Below are 20,495 nucleotides of genomic sequence, written 5' to 3'. Positions count from 1 at the left end.
GCACACTCACTGTGTGTCCTCCTCCCTCAGCACACCCACTGTGTGTCCTCCTCCCTCAGCACACCCACTGTGTGTCCTCCTCCCTCAGCACACCCACTGTGTGTCCTCCCTCAGCACACCCACTGTGTGTCCTCCTCCCTCAGCACACCCACTGTGTGTCCTCCTCCCTCAGCACACCCACTGTGCGTCCTCCCTCAGCACACCCACTGTGTGTCCTCCTCCCTCAGCACACCCACTGTGTGTCCTCCCTCAGCACACCCACTGTGTGTCCTCCTCCCTCAGCACACCCACTGTGTGTCCTCCTCCCTCAGCACACCCACTGTGTGTCCTCCCTCAGCACACCCACTGTGTGTCCTCCTCCCTCAGCACACCCACTGTGTGTCCTCCCTCAGCACACCCACTGTGTGTCCTCCTCCCTCAGCACACCCACTGTGTGTCCTCCTCCCTCAGCACACCCACTGTGTGTCCTCCCTCAGCACACCCACTGTGTGTCCTCCTCCCTCAGCACACCCACTGTGTGTCCTCCTCCCTCAGCACACCCACTGTGCGTCCTCCCTCAGCACACCCACTGTGTGTCCTCCTCCCTCAGCACACCCACTGTGTGTCCTCCCTCAGCACACCCACTGTGTGTCCTCCCTCAGCACACCCACTGTGTGTCCTCCCTCAGCACACCCACTGTGCGTCCTCCCTCAGCACACTCACTGTGCGTCCTCCCTCAGCACACCCACTGTGTGTCCTCCTCCCTCAGCACACCCACTGTGTCCTCCTCCCTCAGCACACCCACTGTGTGTCCTCCTCCCTCAGCACACCCACTGTGTGTCCTCCTCCCTCAGCACACCCACTGTGTGTCCTCCTCCCTCAGCACACCCACTGTGTGTCCTCCCTCAGCACACCCACTGTGTGTCCTCCTCCCTCAGCACACCCACTGTGTGTCCTCCCTCAGCACACCCACTGTGTGTCCTCCTCCCTCAGCACACCCACTGTGTCCTCCTCCCTCAGCACACCCACTGTGTGTCCTCCTCCCTCAGCACACCCACTGTGTGTCCTCCTCCCTCAGCACACCCACTGTGTGTCCTCCTCCCTCAGCACACCCACTGTGTGTCCTCCCTCAGCACACCCACTGTGTGTCCTCCTCCCTCAGCACACTCACTGTGTGTCCTCCCTCAGCTCACCCACTGTGTGTCCTCCCTCAGCACACCCACTGTGTGTCCTCCCTCAGCACACCCACTGTGTGTCCTCCCTCAGCGCACCCACTGTGTGTCTGCCTCCCTCAGCACACCCACTGTGTGTCCTCCTCCCTCAGCACACCCACTGTGTGTCCTCCTCCCTCAGCACACCCACTGTGCGTCCTCCCTCAGCACACCCACTGTGTGTCCTCCTCCCTCAGCACACCCACTGTGCGTCCTCCCTCAGCACATCACTGTGTGTCCTCCCTCAGCACACCCACTGTGTGTCCTCCCTCAGCACACCCACTGTGTGTCCTCCTCCCTCAGCACATCACTGTGCGTCCTCCTCCCTCAGCACACCCACTGTGTGTCCTCCCTCAGCACACCCACTGTGTGTCCTCCCTCAGCACACCCACTGTGTGTCCTCCCTCAGCACACCCACTGTGTGTCCTCCCTCAGCACACCCACTGTGTGTCCTCCCTCAGCACACCCACTGTGCGTCCTCCCTCAGCACACCCACTGTGTGTCCTCCTCCCTCAGCACACCCACTGTGTGTCCTCCCTCAGCACACCCACTGTGTGTCCTCCCTCAGCACACCCACTGTGTGTCCTCCCTCAGCACACCCACTGTGTGTCCTCCTCCCTCAGCACACCCACTGTGTGTCCTCCCTCAGCACACCCACTGTGTGTCCTCCTCCCTCAGCACACCCACTGTGTGTCCTCCTCCCTCAGCACACCCACTGTGTGTCCTCCCTCAGCACACCCACTGTGTGTCCTCCCTCAGCACACCCACTGTGTGTCCTCCCTCAGCACACCCACTGTGTGTCCTCCCTCAGCACACCCACTGTGTGTCCTCCCTCAGCACACCCACTGTGTGTCCTCCTCCCTCAGCACACCCACTGTGTGTCCTCCTCCCTCAGCACACCCACTGTGTCCTCCTCCCTCAGCACACCCACTGTGTGTCCTCCCTCAGCACACCCACTGTGTGTCCTCCTCCCTCAGCACACCCACTGTGCGTCCTCCCTCAGCACACCCACTGTGTGTCCTCCTCCCTCAGCACACCCACTGTGTGTCCTCCTCCCTCAGCACACCCACTGTGTGTCCTCCCTCAGCACACCCACTGTGTGTCCTCCTCCCTCAGCACACCCACTGTGTGTCCTCCTCCCTCAGCACACCCACTGTGCGTCCTCCTCCCTCAGCACACCCACTGTGTGTCCTCCTCCCTCAGCACACCCACTGTGTGTCCTCCTCCCTCAGCACACCCACTGTGTGTCCTCCCTCAGCACACCCACTGTGTGTCCTCCTCCCTCAGCACACCCACTGTGTGTCCTCCCTCAGCACACCCACTGTGTGTCCTCCCTCAGCACACCCACTGTGTGTCCTCCCTCAGCACACCCACTGTGTGTCCTCCTCCCTCAGCACACCCACTGTGTGTCCTCCTCCCTCAGCACACCCACTGTGCGTCCTCCCTCAGCACACCCACTGTGTGTCCTCCCTCAGCACACCCACTGTGTGTCTCCCTCAGCACACCCACTGTGTGTCCTCCCTCAGCACACCCACTGTGTGTCCTCCCTCAGCACACCCACTGTGTGTCCTCCCTCAGCACACCCACTGTGTGTCCTCCTCCCTCAGCACACCCACTGTGTGTCCTCCTCCCTCAGCACACCCACTGTGTGTCCTCCTCCCTCAGCACACCCACTGTGTGTCCTCCTCCCTCAGCACACCCACTGTGTGTCCTCCCTCAGCACACCCACTGTGCGTCCTCCTCCCTCAGCACACCCACTGTGTGTCCTCCCTCAGCACACCCACTGTGTGTCCTCCCTCAGCACACCCACTGTGTGTCCTCCTCCCTCAGCACACCCACTGTGTGTCCTCCTCCCTCAGCACACCCACTGTGTGTCCTCCTCCCTCAGCACACCCACTGTGTGTCCTCCCTCAGCACACCCACTGTGTGTCCTCCCTCAGCACACCCACTGTGTGTCCTCCCTCAGCACACCCACTGTGCGTCCTCCCTCAGCGCACCCACTGTGTGTCCTCCCTCAGCACACCCACTGTGCGTCCTCCCTCAGCACACCCACTGTGTGTCCTCCTCCCTCAGCACACCCACTGTGCGTCCTCCTCCCTCAGCACACCCACTGTGTGTCCTCCTCCCTCAGCACACCCACTGTGTGTCCTCCCTCAGCACACCCACTGTGTGTCCTCCTCCCTCAGCACACCCACTGTGTGTCCTCCTCCCTCAGCACACCCACTGTGTGTCCTCCTCCCTCAGCACACCCACTGTGTGTCCTCCTCCCTCAGCACACCCACTGTGTGTCCTCCCTCAGCACACCCACTGTGTGTCCTCCTCCCTCAGCACACCCACTGTGTGTCCTCCTCCCTCAGCACACCCACTGTGTGTCCTCCCTCAGCACACCCACTGTGTGTCCTCCCTCAGCACACCCACTGTGTGTCCTCCCTCAGCACACCCACTGTGCGTCCTCCCTCAGCGCACCCACTGTGTGTCCTCCTCCCTCAGCACACCCACTGTGTGTCCTCCTCCCTCAGCACACCCACTGTGTGTCCTCCTCCCTCAGCACACCCACTGTGTGTCCTCCCTCAGCACACCCACTGTGTGTCCTCCTCCCTCAGCACACCCACTGTGTGTCCTCCTCCCTCAGCACACCCACTGTGTGTCCTCCTCCCTCAGCACACCCACTGTGCGTCCTCCCTCAGCACACCCACTGTGTGTCCTCCTCCCTCAGCACACCCACTGTGTGTCCTCCCTCAGCACACCCACTGTGTCCTCCTCCCTCAGCACACCCACTGTGTGTCCTCCTCCCTCAGCACACCCACTGTGCGTCCTCCTCCCTCAGCACACCCACTGTGCGTCCTCCCTCAGCGCACCCACTGTGTGTCCTCCTCCCTCAGCACACCCACTGTGTGTCCTCCTCCCTCAGCACACCCACTGTGTGTCCTCCTCCCTCAGCACACCCACTGTGCGTCCTCCCTCAGCACACCCACTGTGTGTCCTCCCTCAGCACACCCACTGTGTGTCTCCCTCAGCACACCCACTGTGTGTCCTCCCTCAGCACACCCACTGTGTGTCCTCCCTCAGCACACCCACTGTGTGTCCTCCCTCAGCACACCCACTGTGTGTCCTCCTCCCTCAGCACACCCACTGTGTGTCCTCCCTCAGCACACCCACTGTGCGTCCTCCCTCAGCACACCCACTGTGTGTCCTCCTCCCTCAGCACACCCACTGTGCGTCCTCCTCCCTCAGCACACCCACTGTGTGTCCTCCCTCAGCACACCCACTGTGTGTCCTCCCTCAGCACACCCACTGTGTGTCCTCCTCCCTCAGCACACCCACTGTGTGTCCTCCTCCCTCAGCACACCCACTGTGTGTCCTCCCTCAGCACACCCACTGTGTGTCCTCCCTCAGCACACCCACTGTGTGTCCTCCTCCCTCAGCACACCCACTGTGTGTCCTCCTCCCTCAGCACACCCACTGTGTGTCCTCCCTCAGCACACCCACTGTGTGTCCTCCTCCCTCAGCACACCCACTGTGTGTCCTCCCTCAGCACACCCACTGTGTGTCCTCCTCCCTCAGCACACCCACTGTGTGTCCTCCTCCCTCAGCACACCCACTGTGTGTCCTCCCTCAGCACACCCACTGTGTGTCCTCCTCCCTCAGCACACCCACTGTGTGTCCTCCTCCCTCAGCACACCCACTGTGTGTCCTCCCTCAGCACACCCACTGTGCGTCCTCCTCCCTCAGCACACCCACTGTGTGTCCTCCCTCAGCACACCCACTGTGTGTCCTCCCTCAGCACACCCACTGTGTGTCCTCCCTCAGCACACCCACTGTGTGTCCTCCCTCAGCACACCCACTGTGTGTCCTCCTCCCTCAGCACACCCACTGTGTGTCCTCCTCCCTCAGCACACCCACTGTGTGTCCTCCCTCAGCACACCCACTGTGTGTCCTCCCTCAGCACACCCACTGTGTGTCCTCCTCCCTCAGCACACCCACTGTGTGTCCTCCTCCCTCAGCACACCCACTGTGTGTCCTCCCTCAGCACACCCACTGTGTGTCCTCCTCCCTCAGCACACCCACTGTGTGTCCTCCCTCAGCACACCCACTGTGTGTCCTCCTCCCTCAGCACACCCACTGTGTGTCCTCCTCCCTCAGCACACCCACTGTGTGTCCTCCCTCAGCACACCCACTGTGTGTCCTCCCTCAGCACACCCACTGTGCGTCCTCCTCCCTCAGCACACCCACTGTGTGTCCTCCCTCAGCACACCCACTGTGTGTCCTCCCTCAGCACACCCACTGTGTGTCCTCCCTCAGCACACCCACTGTGTGTCCTCCCTCAGCACACCCACTGTGTGTCCTCCCTCAGCACACCCACTGTGTGTCCTCCCTCAGCACACCCACTGTGTGTCCTCCCTCAGCGCACCCACTGTGTGTCCTCCCTCAGCACACCCACTGTGTGTCCTCCCTCAGCACACCCACTGTGCGTCCTCCCTCAGCGCACCCACTGTGTGTCCTCCTCCCTCAGCGCACCCACTGTGCGTCCTCCTCCCTCAGCACACCCACTGTGTGTCCTCCCTCAGCACACCCACTGTGTGTCCTCCCTCAGCACACCCACTGTGTGTCCTCCCTCAGCACACCCACTGTGTGTCCTCCCTCAGCACACCCACTGTGTGTCCTCCCTCAGCGCACCCACTGTGTGTCCTCCCTCAGCACACCCACTGTGTGTCCTCCCTCAGCACACCCACTGTGCGTCCTCCCTCAGCGCACCCACTGTGTGTCCTCCCTCAGCGCACCCACTGTGTGTCCTCCCTCAGCACACCCACTGTGTGTCCTCCCTCAGCACACCCACTGTGTGTCCTCCCTCAGCACACCCACTGTGTGTCCTCCCTCAGCACACCCACTGTGTGTCCTCCCTCAGCACACCCACTGTGTGTCCTCCCTCAGCACACCCACTGTGTGTCCTCCTCCCTCAGCACACCCACTGTGTGTCCTCCCTCAGCACACCCACTGTGCGTCCTCCCTCAGCGCACCCACTGTGTGTCCTCCTCCCTCAGCACACCCACTGTGCGTCCTCCTCCCTCAGCACACCCACTGTGTGTCCTCCCTCAGCACACCCACTGTGTGTCCTCCCTCAGCACACCCACTGTGTGTCCTCCTCCCTCAGCACACCCACTGTGTGTCCTCCCTCAGCGCACCCACTGTGTGTCCTCCTCCCTCAGCACACCCACTGTGTGTCTGCCTCCCTCAGCACACCCACTGTGTGTCCTCCCTCAGCACACCCACTGTGTGTCCTCCCTCAGCACACCCACTGTGTGTCCTCCCTCAGCACACCCACTGTGTGTCCTCCTCCCTCAGCACACCCACTGTGTGTCCTCCCTCAGCACACCCACTGTGCGTCCTCCCTCAGCGCACCCACTGTGTGTCCTCCTCCCTCAGCACACCCACTGTGCGTCCTCCTCCCTCAGCACACCCACTGTGTGTCCTCCCTCAGCACACCCACTGTGTGTCCTCCCTCAGCACACCCACTGTGTGTCCTCCTCCCTCAGCACACCCACTGTGCGTCCTCCCTCAGCGCACCCACTGTGTGTCCTCCCTCAGCACACCCACTGTGTGTCCTCCTCCCTCAGCACACCCACTGTGTGTCCTCCCTCAGCACACCCACTGTGTGTCCTCCCTCAGCACACCCACTGTGTGTCCTCCCTCAGCACACCCACTGTGCGTCCTCCTCCCTCAGCACACCCACTGTGTGTCCTCCCTCAGCACACCCACTGTGTGTCCTCCTCCCTCAGCACACCCACTGTGTGTGATCCCTCAGCGCACCCACTGTGTGTCCTCCTCCCTCAGCACACCCACTGTGTGTCCTCCCTCAGCACACCCACTGTGTGTCCTCCCTCAGCACACCCACTGTGCGTCCTCCCTCAGCACACCCACTGTGCGTCCTCCTCCCTCAGCACACCCACTGTGCGCCCTCCCTCAGCACACCCACTGTGCGTCCTCCCTCAGCACACCCACTGTGTGTCCTCCTCCCTCAGCACACCCACTGTGTGTCCTCCTCCCTCAGCACACCCACTGTGTGTCCTCCCTCAGCACACCCACTGTGTGTCCTCCTCCCTCAGCACACCCACTGTGTGTCCTCCTCCCTCAGCACACCCACTGTGTGTCCTCCTCCCTCAGCACACCCACTGTGTGTCCTCCCTCAGCACACCCACTGTGCGTCCTCCCTCAGCACACCCACTGTGTGTCCTCCCTCAGCACACCCACTGTGTGTCCTCCTCCCTCAGCACATCACTGTGTGTCCTCCCTCAGCACACCCACTGTGTGTCCTCCCTCAGCACACCCACTGTGTGTCCTCCCTCAGCACACCCACTGTGTGTCCTCCCTCAGCACATCACTGTGTGTCCTCCCTCAGCACACCCACTGTGTGTCCTCCCTCAGCACACCCACTGTGTGTCCTCCCTCAGCACACCCACTGTGTGTCCTCCCTCAGCACACCCACTGTGTGTCCTCCTCCCTCAGCACACCCACTGTGTGTCCTCCTCCCTCAGCACACCCACTGTGTGTCCTCCCTCAGCACACCCACTGTGTGTCCTCCTCCCTCAGCACACCCACTGTGTGTCCTCCTCCCTCAGCACACCCACTGTGTGTCCTCCTCCCTCAGCACACCCACTGTGCGTCCTCCCTCAGCACACCCACTGTGTGTCCTCCCTCAGCACATCACTGTGTGTCCTCCCTCAGCACACCCACTGTGTGTCCTCCCTCAGCACACCCACTGTGTGTCCTCCCTCAGCACACCCACTGTGTGTCCTCCCTCAGCACATCACTGTGTGTCCTCCTCCCTCAGCACACCCACTGTGTGTCCTCCTCCCTCAGCACACCCACTGTGTGTCCTCCCTCAGCACACCCACTGTGTGTCCTCCTCCCTCAGCACACCCACTGTGTGTCCTCCTCCCTCAGCACACCCACTGTGTGTCCTCCTCCCTCAGCACACCCACTGTGCGTCCTCCTCCCTCAGCACACCCACTGTGCGTCCTCCCTCAGCACACCCACTGTGTGTCCTCCCTCAGCACATCACTGTGTGTCCTCCCTCAGCACACCCACTGTGTGTCCTCCCTCAGCACACCCACTGTGTGTCCTCCCTCAGCACACCCACTGTGTGTCCTCCCTCAGCACACCCACTGTGTGTCCTCCTCCCTCAGCACACCCACTGTGTGTCCTCCTCCCTCAGCACACCCACTGTGTGTCCTCCCTCAGCACACCCACTGTGTGTCCTCCTCCCTCAGCACACCCACTGTGTGTCCTCCTCCCTCAGCACACCCACTGTGTGTCCTCCTCCCTCAGCACACCCACTGTGCGTCCTCCCTCAGCACACCCACTGTGTGTCCTCCCTCAGCACACCCACTGTGTGTCCTCCCTCAGCACACCCACTGTGTGTCCTCCTCCCTCAGCACACCCACTGTGTGTCCTCCTCCCTCAGCACACCCACTGTGCGTCCTCCCTCAGCACACCCACTGTGTGTCCTCCCTCAGCACACCCACTGTGCGTCCTCCCTCAGCACACCCACTGTGTGTCCTCCTCCCTCAGCACACCCACTGTGTGTCCTCCCTCAGCACACCCACTGTGTGTCCTCCTCCCTCAGCACACCCACTGTGTGTCCTCCTCCCTCAGCACACCCACTGTGTGTCCTCCTCCCTCAGCACACCCACTGTGCGTCCTCCCTCAGCACACCCACTGTGTGTCCTCCCTCAGCACACCCACTGTGTGTCCTCCCTCAGCACACCCACTGTGCGTCCGCCTCCCTCAGCACACCCACTGTGCGTCCTCCCTCAGCACACCCACTGTGTGTCCTCCCTCAGCACACCCACTGTGTGTCCTCCCTCAGCACACCCACTGTGTGTCCTCCCTCAGCACACCCACTGTGCGTCCGCCTCCCTCAGCACACCCACTGTGTGTCCTCCCTCAGCACACCCACTGTGTGTCTGCCTCCCTCAGCACACTCACTGTGCGTCCTCCCTCAGCACACCCACTGTGTGTCCTCCTCCCTCAGCACACCCACTGTGTGTCCTCCCTCAGCACACCCACTGTGTGTCCTCCCTCAGCACACCCACTGTGTGTCCTCCTCCCTCAGCACACCCACTGTGTGTCCTCCCTCAGCACACCCACTGTGTGTCCTCCCTCAGCACACCCACTGTGTGTCTGCCTCCCTCAGCACACCCACTGTGTGTCCTCCTCCCTCAGCACACCCACTGTGTGTCCTCCTCCCTCAGCACACCCACTGTGTGTCCTCCCTCAGCACACCCACTGTGTGTCCTCCTCCCTCAGCACACCCACTGTGTGTCCTCCTCCCTCAGCACACCCACTGTGTGTCCTCCCTCAGCACACCCACTGTGTATCTGCCTCCCTCAGCACACTCACTGTGTGTCCTCCCTGCACTGGTACAGACACCTGCTCCTGTGATGTGTCAACCTGTATATTTGATATGTCCGAATCTCCCCAGATTATGGACCTTTTAGAAGGAAAAACTCTGTATCTCTGTACAAGTCAGCAGCTAATGAGTGTTTCCCGGACAACGGAGTGGACGGAGGAAGGAGAGGAAGGACGAGTGGCTAAATGGATGGAAGTGTTGATGAATGCATGGCCACGTAAGCGGATGGATGGATGGAGGGAGGGAGGGAGGAAAGGTGTGTGAACAGATAGAGGAAAAAATGGAAGGATGAATGGCATGACAGAATAAAAAAGAGAAAGGGATGAAAGTAAGGATGGAAAGATGGAGAAATGGAAGGAGTCATGAATGGAGGATAAAAGGAAAGAGATGGATAATTGACAGCGAATGGATGAATGACTGGGCGCTGGAATGACACTTTGAAGCATGGATATGACAATTTGGTGGAGGAAGAAAGGAGGTGAACAAATTTGACTCCCAAGTGTTCACGAAGGCCTGTCCCTTACTCCATTATTAGCAAAACTCCCAGCCTGTCTGTGCTAAAGACTCCTGTGCTCAGGGAGCCTCCGGGGGCAGCCGCCTTGCTGTCCGAGGCCGTGGCCCGGGGGCGTGGGGGCGCGGCCTGTCCCCAGGCCCAGAGTGACCGTGAAACCCTCCCCACGGTGTTCGGCCCGCCCGCGCCTCCGGCACCGAGCAGAAGGCCATGGTGCAGCTGCAGTGGCACGACGGGACGGTGAGGAATGTCCACGTGGACCTGCCCTTCCTCTTCGAATACCAGGTGGGCGCGGCCCGCAGAGCTGGCTGGGGGCCGGGCGGGGGGACGGTGATGTGGGTCCCAGGCCGCGGGCCGAGTCCCCTCTTGTAAACAGACAGTGCTCCGCCCGCAGCACTTTGGGGCTTTCTCCACTCGTCCATCCGGGCGGAGGCCTGCACGCCCCACACAAAAGCCTCTAATGAAAGTAAACAGTAAAGCTCCTGGCCCTTTGGGACAAAGTCTGCCTCCTCCCGACATGGGGCAGTGAGACTCCTCCCCGGGCCTCGTGGCCGCGTGTCCTCGATCCGTGGATGTTCATGCCCGTGGCCGTGGCATGCCACCCCAGAAGCCACGGGACCCTTTCTCAGACCCCAGCCGCCACGCTCAGTGCGCTCACCCCGTGTCTGTGTTCGCAGAAGCAGCTCGGCAGGGCCGTGCGGGCGTACGAGCGGCGGGTGGAGTGGCTCTCGCTGGCCAGCAGGAGGATCTGGGGCACCGTCTGCGAGAAGAGGTACTTCCCGGAGCGTCCTGTCCGGCAGGGCCCCGCGTCCCGGCCCCGGAGGCCGCAGGGCCACCGCTCAGGCTCGGGACAGCCACTGCTCGGCAGAGCCCTCCTCCAGCCGCAGCGACACCCTCACCGGCAACTCGGTCCTTTCCAGCCACGGGCACAGACCGAGGAGCGGGTGGGCCCAACACACCAGTGGGGTCTGGTTAGGCCCATGGTCGGCAAACCGCGGCTCGCCAGCCGCATGCGGCTCTTTGGCCCCTCGAGCGTGGCTCTTCCATAAAATAGGAGACCATGTTGAGGAAGTGGCGTTAGAAGCAGCTTAAGTTTAGAAAATGTGGCTCTCCAAAGAAATGTCAAGCGTTGTCCTGTGGACATTTGGCTCTGTGGACTAGTGAGTTTGCCGACCACTGGTTAAGGTAACAGAAAACTCCAAGCAGGTTTGCTGGCTGTGCACTCACGTGTGGCCCGAGCCCCTCCACCTCTCACGTCTCTCTGTTTCTTCTCCGACGGCCTTGTCTCAGGCAGCCGGCGGGCGTTCCCCTCCAAACGCACCCCCAGAGCTCGGGGCAAGGCCCCCTCGGCTCTGCACCCGGCCAGGCGGCGTGACCTGCTTCCCAGTGCCCACCCACGGAGCCTGGGGTGGGCAGCTCTACCCAACGCAAGTGGCCTGAGAGGCCGAGGGGCGTCCGAAGGAAAGCAGGATGCGCCGGACCCAGTGAATGCTGAGCAGGAGACACACTGAGTGCCCAATGCAACCCCTGTTATCACTCCACACCTCACTCGATGTGTTACCTCGGAAAGTGGTGTACTTTGTGATAATACTATACATCTGTCATGTCCTTTAATTCGGAACCGTGAGGAGTCGTCTTACAGACACTGGGGTGTACAGTCCGCGTGCCCAGGGCCGGAGGGCTCTGTGACGTGCCTAAGCTCACACCAGAAGTGGGACCTGCGACCCGAACCAAGGTCGTCTGATTCTGAATCGAGTGGTTTTCCTTTTGTTGTCCGTCGTGTCTCACAGTGAGCGCGGAGGGAGGAGGTGGGAATGTAAGACCTGGCATGGTGGAAGGAAAAACCTGGGTGGGGCTGAAGACCTTAGAACACAAAGAAAACCAAAAGATGCAACCTTTCCCCAGAGGCCCAGCTAACGGAATTCCACATCCAGCCTGCTTACCTCGTTCCTGTTTCCCTCACAGACCCCACGTAACAGTACTGGCCGCTGGTCTGTAAAGCGAGGAGGGCCACGCCGCCTCTCCCCGCAGTCGCCTCTCCCCGCGGCCGCCTCCCCCCCAGGCTCCTCCGAGGTCGGAGCCCCGAGGAGAGGTGCCAGGGCCCGAGTCTGCTGGAAACCCGCCTCTGCTGACCTCAGGCCCTGGAAAACGCGTTAAAGAGTAAAACGGAACAGAACTCGATCTGAGCGATCGCTCTCGGCTTGTGTTTCCTCCGCAGGCTGGCCGTGCTGCTGGACCTGTCCGCGGCCAGCTCCACCTACATTATTCACATCCAGCACTCGCTGCGGCTGCTGCTGGAGGAGCAGCTGGCCAACAAGGACGCCTTCAACCTCATCGCGTGAGCTCGCCGTCCGGGCCGGCCGGGGGCTGCGTGCGGGCACTGTGGGGCTGGGCTCCTGGCAGGGGCGGCAGGCGAAAGGTGTTCTGAGCACCCTGCACCCTGCACCCTGGGGCAGCGCTGTTTATCTGACTTGAACGATCTTGCTGGGGCATTGAATAATTAAGCGCTGCTGGACAGTCCCGCTGGGGAGCAGGTCAGAAGCAGCCCCAAAACACACAGCCTGATCAGCCAGGACAGAACAGCCCGCCCATCGCCCCACTGGGCTCTCAGCCTGACAGCACAGAGAGAATAAGGCCCCAGGCATGCCAGTGTCCCAGCTCCTCGCCTGCGTTTGACAAGGCACGGGAGTTCATTGAGGGTTTCAGTTCTGAACTTTAACTTTATGTGACGCTATATACAACTGAATTATACAGATATAAATATATAAAACTATGTATACTTGAATTATGTAAAATATATACATTTAAATTATTTTGTATATAAGTAATTTAATATGTACATTTAAAATATAAATAGAATTAAATATATATCTTAATTATACAGTATATAGCTATATATAATTTAAGTATATACATAGTTTTATACATATTTTTAATTGTACATTTTACACACCTTCATATCTAATAGGGAGTGTGTGTGTTTTTTAATAAATCTTTATTGTTCAGATTATTACAGTTGTTCCTCCTTCCCCTCCCCCCCCCCCAGTAGCTCCCCTCCACCTGGTTCCCATCCCACCCTCTGCCCTTACCTCCCTGCAACTTGTCCTCATCCATAGGGGTACGATTTTTGTCCAGTCTCTTCCGCACCCTGCAAACCCCCTTTCCTCAGAGAATTGTCAGTCCACTCCCTTTCTATGCCCCTGATTCTATTATATTCACCAGTTTATTCTGTTCATCAGATTTTTTATTCACTTGATTTTTAGATTCACTTGTTGATAGATATGTATTTGTTGTCACCTTGTTGTTTATAATTTTTACCTTTACCTTTTCTTCTTCCTCTTCTTAAAGAATAGGTGATGAACTCCTTTAACTTTTTCTATAAACTCTTTATCTGACCTTCAATTCTGAATGATAGCTTTGCTGGGTAGAGTAATCTTGGTCGTAGGTTCTTGCTATTCATCACTTTGAATATTTCTTGCCACTCCCTTCTGGCCTGCATAGTTTCTGTTGAGAAATCAGCTGACAGTCATATGGGTGCTCCCTTGTAGGTAACTAACTGTTTTTCTCTTGCTGCTTGTAAGATTCTCTCTTTGTCTTTTGCTCTTGGCATTTTAATTACAATGTGTCTTAGTGTGGTCCTCTTTGAATTCCTTTTGTTTGAGGTTGTGTGCTCTTCCTGGACTTGTAAGTTTATTTCTTTCACCAAGTGGGGGAAGTTTTCTGTCATTATTTCTTCAAATAGGTTTTCAGTATCTTGCTCTCTCTCTTCTTCTGTCACCCCAATAATCCTGATGTTGATATGCTTGAAGTTGTCCCAGAGGCTCCTTACACTATCTTCAACTTTTTGGATTCTTTTTTTCTTTTTTCTTTTTCGGTTGGGTGTTTTTTGCTTCCTCGTATTTCAAATCTTTGACTTGATTTTTGGGATCCTCTAGTCTGCTGTTGGTTCTCTGTATATTATTCTTTATTTCAGTCAGTGTATGCTGAATTTCTAATTGGTCCTTTTTCATATACCTGAGGGTCTCACTAAATTTCTCAGAGATTTCTAAAAGATTCTTGAGTAACCTTATAACTGTGGTTTTGAACTCTATATCCAGTAGTTTGCTTTCCTCCATTTCTTCCATTTGTGACCCATTTCTTTGTCTCTGCATTTTGGCTGCTTCCCTGTGTTGATAGAGTGGCCTTGTGTGGTAGGTGTCCTATAGGGCCCAGTGGTTCAACCTCCCCAGTTACCTGAGGTGGACACTCTTGATGTACCACATTGTGGGCTGTGTGCACAGTCTTGTTGTAGTTAATCGTTGACTGTTGTTGGTATCACTGGGAGGAATTGACCTCCAGGCCAATTGGCAGTGAGGATCAGCTGTGTCTACGATGGGAGAACTTCTGTGCTGGAGACACCCTTATGGGACAGGGATTGCTTCAGTGGGACTTTGGTGCTCACTGAGTCTTCCCCCTGAGTGTGGCCCTTATGGATCTGAGGAGTTGTAATCTGGAATAGTCCAACTCTGACCACTGGGTACACTGGCTCTTGGATCTCCAAAGAGGTGCAAAGTCAGCCACTGCCTGAGGCCACTAATCAGGAGGTACAGAGAGATCTGCAGATTCCTCTTCTTTGTTTGGGGTTTGGAGGTGCCCAGATGAGGCCCAGCTGTGAAGTAATGGAGGCTGTTGCTGCCAGGCCTTAGGCCTTCTTTTGGAAGCTTTGGAGCTCTCTGACCCAGCTGCAGTTAGTTAAGTTTTAGATTGCAAAAGGCCAGGTCATTCATATGCAATAGCCTCTGCACACAGCTTGGGTGGGGTTGTAAATTGGGTAGGGCAGAGTCTCAGGAAATCATCAGGGTGGAGCAAACAGCAATGGCTGCCCATAAGCCCTGCCCCAAAGAGTCCCCCAGGTCTCTGTGTCCTGTGGCCCCATGCAGGAACAATGATTGCTGCAAGCATCTCTGAGAGAAAGCCGCCCTGAGTTCTGCCCAAAACCAGGCAGTCCAGTTTCTCCCCATATGAGTCTGGGACCCCAGAGTCTCTCCCGGAACTGGAATTCAGAGCAATCGGGAGCTTGTATCTCCCTCCCGATTGAAGAAGACAACAGCATACCCAGTTGCCAGCCCTTTTCGCATGTGCCTCCATACCTCCGCACCTCTGCACCTCCTCCGAGTTTCAGTGTGCTTTTCTCTTTCCTTCTAGTTGTATAACTTCCACTCAGCCAGCCTTCCCGTGGTTCTGGATTATACCTGTTTTGTCTTTTAGTCGTAGTTTTGATGTGATTGTGCAAGCAGCATGTTCAGGTGTTTACCTATGCTGCCATCTTGGTTTCTCTTCAATAGGGAGTGTTCTGAGCCTATTATGTCAGTAGTTAATATTTTTAAAAAATATATTTTATTGATTTTTTTTTTCAGAGAGGAAGAGAGAGGGATAGAGAGTTAGAAACATCAATGAGAGAGAAACATTGATCAGCTGCCTCCTGCACATCCCCTACTGGGGATGTGCCCACAACCAAGGTACATGCCCTTGACCAGAATTGAACCTGGGACCCTTGAGTCTGCAGGCTGATGCTCTATCCACTGAGCCAAACCGGTTAAGGCAGTAGTTAATATCATATATTATTCTGTATCAGAGCCTAATCCTATCTAATAAAGAGGAAATATGCAAATTGACCATCAAACCATCACAAAAAAGGCAGCGCCCACAGTGAAGACAGGTTTTCATAACACAAGATGCTGCACTCACAGCGGAGGCTGAGTTCCCATAAGAGCCTTAATGAGCGATCAGCAGAGACTGAGCTGCGTGGCGCTGGGCAGCGAAGGGGCCCTGAGGCTGTGGCCCCACCCCGGCACAGGCCGGGGGACCTGAGGCCGCACCCCCACACTGCAGGGCTTGACAGGGGACCTCAGGATGTGCCCTCCACCCAGTGCCAGGCTGTGCGCCCTGAGGCTGCACCCCCTACCCTTCGGGGCTTGACAGGGGCCCCAGAGGCTGCACCCACCGCCCGTTGGGGCTTGACAGGGTGGAGCTGGCTGGTCTGGGTCTTGCCCAATGGGGGAGGGCTGGTTGGGCCTGGGTCTCATGCAATTTCAAGGTGCACGTGGGTGGGCGGGGACTTGACTCTGGTTCCCATGGCGCGCCCCAGACTCTAACAGGAGGAAGGTTTTCATATACATTTTACGATTTTTCCTTCATCGCTGACACTTCTATTACAGAGAAAGGGCAAATAGCAATATTAAAATATTTCCTCTAATTAATCCCCCTTTAATGTGTATGATTTTAGTGCACTAGGCCACTAGTCTCTACATAATAAATTCCAGGAAAAACCGCCTAGAGAAACATTTTAGGCAATGTTTACACTCATTTATTCATCCAACCATTCGTTCAACAAGCTTTTACTAAAAGCCCAGGCACAGAGCCCAACCACAAAGCCTGCCCTCGGGCCGAAGGCCTTGGGGGAGGCAGGTGTGTGCAGAGGAGACTGAAGACACTGGCTGTGCCCGGTGGAGTGCAGTGGGGAGTCAGTTCGGACCACAGAAAAGGCTCCTCTCCTCTGGCGAGGGGAGGAGTCCCCAGGATCTACGTCCTGCCTCACAGAGAAGGTGGACTGACAGGTTAAAAACGCACCGACCGCCTAGCAGATGGAGGGGGTGTGAGCCGTGAGCGTGAGTCGGTGCCAGGGAAGGTGAGAGGGAGAAGGACTCCCCTCCCAGGGGATGGAGCAGCTCACACATGCACGTCTCCAAGACACGGAGGAGTGCTCCTGGCCCTGCCCTCCCTGTGACCGTCCGTCCGTCCGGGGCAGGTCATGACATCCCCACAGTATGGGGGTGGAATCGGGATTTTGGTCTCCTTGGAGCCTGGGAGCCCCAAGAGCTGGGGTACCGAGGGGACCGGTCTCCTGCCTGAGAACGAGCCTCGTTCCTCCCCTCAGGTTTGGCAGCACCGTCGAAAGCTGGAGGCCCGAGATGGTGTCCGTGAGCCACGACAGCCTGCAGAGCGCCTGGCAGTAGGTGGCGGGCAGAGGCCGCGGGCAGGCTGGGCGGGCTGTTCTCTCCAGCCCCTCCACGGCGGGCAGGCCTCTGTCCCGCCTCCCCGGCCTCCCTCAGCGGGCCTCTCCGCCTCCAGGTGGGCCCTGAGCCTGCAGTGCGGGGGCAGCAGGAACGTCCTCAGCGCCCTGCGCAAGGCGGTGGAGGTGGACTTCCAGGACAAGGACAGACGGCAGTCGCAGGGCATCTACCTCTTCACGGGGGGCATCCCCGACCAGGACGTGGTAGGTGGTCCACGTCCAGGCACCCTGTTCTTGTGACCCCCGTCTTCCTCCTCAGCACGGCTCCCCACTGGACCTCACGTGCGGGAGGCTCGCCTGGGTGCGGTGTGGAGGCAGAGCCCCTTTCCGGAGGTCTGGCCTGGGGCCCATGAGTCTGCATTTCTGACGCGCTCCCTGGTGGCCACCAGGCTCTGGGTCCAGCTCCCCACCATCCCCTCGCAAAGTAGAGGAACTGTGGCCCAGCTCATTCTCCTTTCTATCCTCAGCACCGAGGGCCACACCGGCGCACAGTAGGCGCACGGGAAAGGCGATCAGGCGGAACTGATCTGGGACAGTGGGCTCAGGAACCCCCCGCCCTCTCTCCTCAGCCCACGCTCTGCGCCTACGTGGCCGAGGCCTGCGGGGGCTGTGACCTCCAGCTGAACGTGTGTCTCTTCTACGTGGGCGAGCCTCCGATGGACACCACCCCGCCCGCCTGCTACGCCAGCCGCACCGACACGGCCGCCGCCTACCGGGAGGTGGCCCGGGCCTCCGGGGGCCGTTTCCACTGGTTTGGCGACACAGGTGTGTGCGTGCGTGCTGGCCGGAGGGCTGGGTTCTCGGTGCCAGCTCCGCGCCCTGGGCCAGGGATGTGTTCCATGTGCACCGTGCGAAAACCCCGTTCAGAAACGGAAACGTGCTCTTCACGGTCCGCACGCGGCCCCTGCACACGGTGGCGGAATGGCCAATCAAACATTGTTAAAAGGCTTCATTTTAAATAACTTGTCTTAACCTGATTTTTTGAGTCAAAAGGGAAAGGAAAGCTGTTTTTACACACTTTGGAGCTGGAAGGAGCATGGAGGGCCCTGGTTTAGTGTTTCCCGAAGGGGAGTGCTCACCACGGGGGTGACAAGGCAGTGCTCCCGGAACACGGAGCTCCCGTTCGCTCATTGATAGCCGCAGGGGGCCGACTGTGCCACCCCGAAATATGCCACTTGGGCATGAGAATTGTGAGCTGATGCCAACAACACTCTCTCCCTCCCACGCAGCCTAAAGGTGGGCATGGGCCCACCTCGGAGCCTGTCTGCTTAGACATTGTGCTCTAGTTCTTCTCACATAGTCCGCAGTGTTTACTGCAGACACTAGCCGCTTCAGGAACCCAGGGCGGTGATCTCACCCGCTGGAGGGCCCCGGGCTGTGCTCCTTTCTCCTCTCCCTGTGGCGCAGGCTCCAGGCTGGGGCCGCGGCCGTCCCACTGCCGGTAACTCGCTGTGACCACCGCGGACGGGCGGGTGGGGCTTGTCAGCTCGGCCATTAAGACCCACCCCGCCCCTCCAGCTCAGGTCCCCTCTGCAGGCCTGCTGGGCACGCCCCCACAAACGCTTTGTTTCCAGGCATTTATGAAAGTGACGACATCAAGGCCATTGTGTCTGAGATGGAAAAGGCTCTCAACTACTCGCAAAAGGTGCGCCTTGGGGTGGGGAAAGGAGTGCACTGGCTTCTGTATTGTCTCTGGGGCCGCACACACAGCCCCAGCACTCGGTGCTCACAACAGCAGGCATGCCTTCTTTCAGTTCCAGCGCCAGGAGTCTGAACCCACGGTGTCAGGAGGACCGCTGAGAGGAACTGTAGGGATAGAATAGGCAGGTTTAGGGAATCTCGGGAATAAAGGGGGTCCATGGTGGAGGAGTGCATAGGTGAGGCTTGGAACCTCCAAAAGGCATAAAGAAAAGCCAGGGTGTGGGGAAGAAGGAAGCAAACTTTCACAGGGAAATGTGGACAGGGCAGAAAGAGGGAGACATCTCCACAGGAGACAGAGCAATGTTACAAGATAAGGGGCGTGGAGGGGGCACCACGTGGGTTCGGCCTTGGAAGTTGATGTTCTGCAAAAGAGTGGCCAACCGGAAAAGCACAGGGTCATAAAAGCACAGGGGAGGCCTCCAATGAGAAGGGAGCACGAAGAGGCAAAGAACACAGCTTTTATAAACCTGACAAAAGAGGCTTTGGCGGTCACCCCCGGACCCCCTCTCTGCTTGGGAGTCTGGATTTGCTTCCAATGAATTTCCACCCTTTTACCAACAAGTACTTCTAGTCTGTGTGAGTGTGAGGGTGTGTGTGTGCATGTGTGTGTGTGAGTGTGTGTGAGTGTGTGTGTGTGTGTGTGAGTGTGTGTGTGTGAGTGCGTGTGGTGTGTGTGTGTGAGTGTGAGTGTGAGTGTGTGTGAGTGTGAGTGTGTGTGAGTGTGAGTGTGTGAGTGTGTGTGTGTGAGTGTGTGAGTGTGTGTGAGTGTGTGTGTGTGAGTGTGAGTGTGTGAGTGTGAGTGTGTGTGTGTGTGTGTGTGAGTGTGTGAGTGTGTGTGTGTGTGTGAGAGTGTGTGAGAGAGTGTGTGTGTGTGTGTGTGAGTGTGTGTGAGTGTGTGTGTGTGAGTGTGTGTGTAAATGTGTGAGTGTGTGTGAGAGTGTGTGTGTGTGTGTGTGTGTGTGAGTGTGTGTATGGGGTGTGTGTGTGTGAGTGTGTGTCTGTGTCTGTGTGTCTGTGTCTGTGTCTGTGTCTGTGTCTGTGTCTGTGTGTCTATGTCTGTGTGTCCTGCGGGGCTCCCTGCGCTGGTGCTGCTGACCTGCCCTCCTCTCTCAGTGTGCCTTCCTGGTGTCCGCCCTGAAGAACCAGTCCAGAAAAGACCGGGAACGGGCAGCCCTCTCGCTGGAAAAGCCCAAGATGCTCAAGCAAAGGAGCCAGCCCAAGAGACTCTGTCCTCCCGCGCCCACAGCCCCCGCGGCGGCCAGAATGGTTTGACCCCTCCCTAATAACACAAGGATGTTCTTTCCGCTCTGTCTGCGGGTCTTTCCTGGACCTCGACGTGCCCTGAGCCCGGGGACTGGGCAGGGTCCTCGGGAGGTGCCTGTGGTCCTGGCCTCTCGGGGGACCTACTCCTCAGCTCGGGCACCTCCCACCCCCACCTCCGGCTCTGCCTGGCTATCCCAGCTTTGACCTTATCTGGGTCAAGGCGGGAGGGCTGGGGGGGAGGGACTCAGTGAGGGCATGCGCTGTCCGGTGTGTAATGGGCTCCGGCTGAAGCTGCCGGCCAGGCAGGTCCCGAGGGCACATCTGTCAGCTCTGTCCTGCACACAACACCCGCCGGCGCCCGCGGGGCCC

At 58.4% G+C, this 20,495-nt stretch overlaps 1 protein-coding gene across 2 annotated transcripts in view; it reads left to right on the top strand.

Moving 5' to 3' along the window:
* VWA3A (von Willebrand factor A domain containing 3A) overlaps positions 1-20,167 on the top strand; it is a 63,464-nt gene extending 43,297 nt beyond the window's left edge. Inside the window, exons 14-21 of one of the 2 annotated variants that reach the window (XM_084882721.1) lie at positions 10,316-10,396; positions 10,789-10,883; positions 12,330-12,449; positions 17,028-17,102; positions 17,222-17,366; positions 17,732-17,927; positions 18,737-18,807; positions 19,977-20,167. In XM_084882721.1, coding sequence (XP_084738847.1) covers positions 10,316-10,396; positions 10,789-10,883; positions 12,330-12,449; positions 17,028-17,102; positions 17,222-17,366; positions 17,732-17,927; positions 18,737-18,807; positions 19,977-20,135 — 942 coding nt within the window. In that variant the 3' untranslated portion in view covers positions 20,136-20,167. Of the gene's footprint in view, positions 1-10,315; positions 10,397-10,788; positions 10,884-12,329; positions 12,450-17,027; positions 17,103-17,221; positions 17,367-17,731; positions 17,928-18,680; positions 18,808-19,976 lie in introns of both variants that reach the window. The other variant, XM_084882722.1, reaches the window with a different exon arrangement.
* Positions 20,168-20,495: the final 328 nt, after the last annotated feature.

This window comes from Pipistrellus hanaki, assembly GCF_964339955.1.
Source record: "Pipistrellus hanaki genome assembly, chromosome: 4".
In the NCBI taxonomy this organism is placed as follows: Eukaryota; Metazoa; Chordata; class Mammalia; order Chiroptera; family Vespertilionidae; genus Pipistrellus; species Pipistrellus hanaki.
This window is presented reverse-complemented; position numbering and strand designations above follow the sequence as displayed.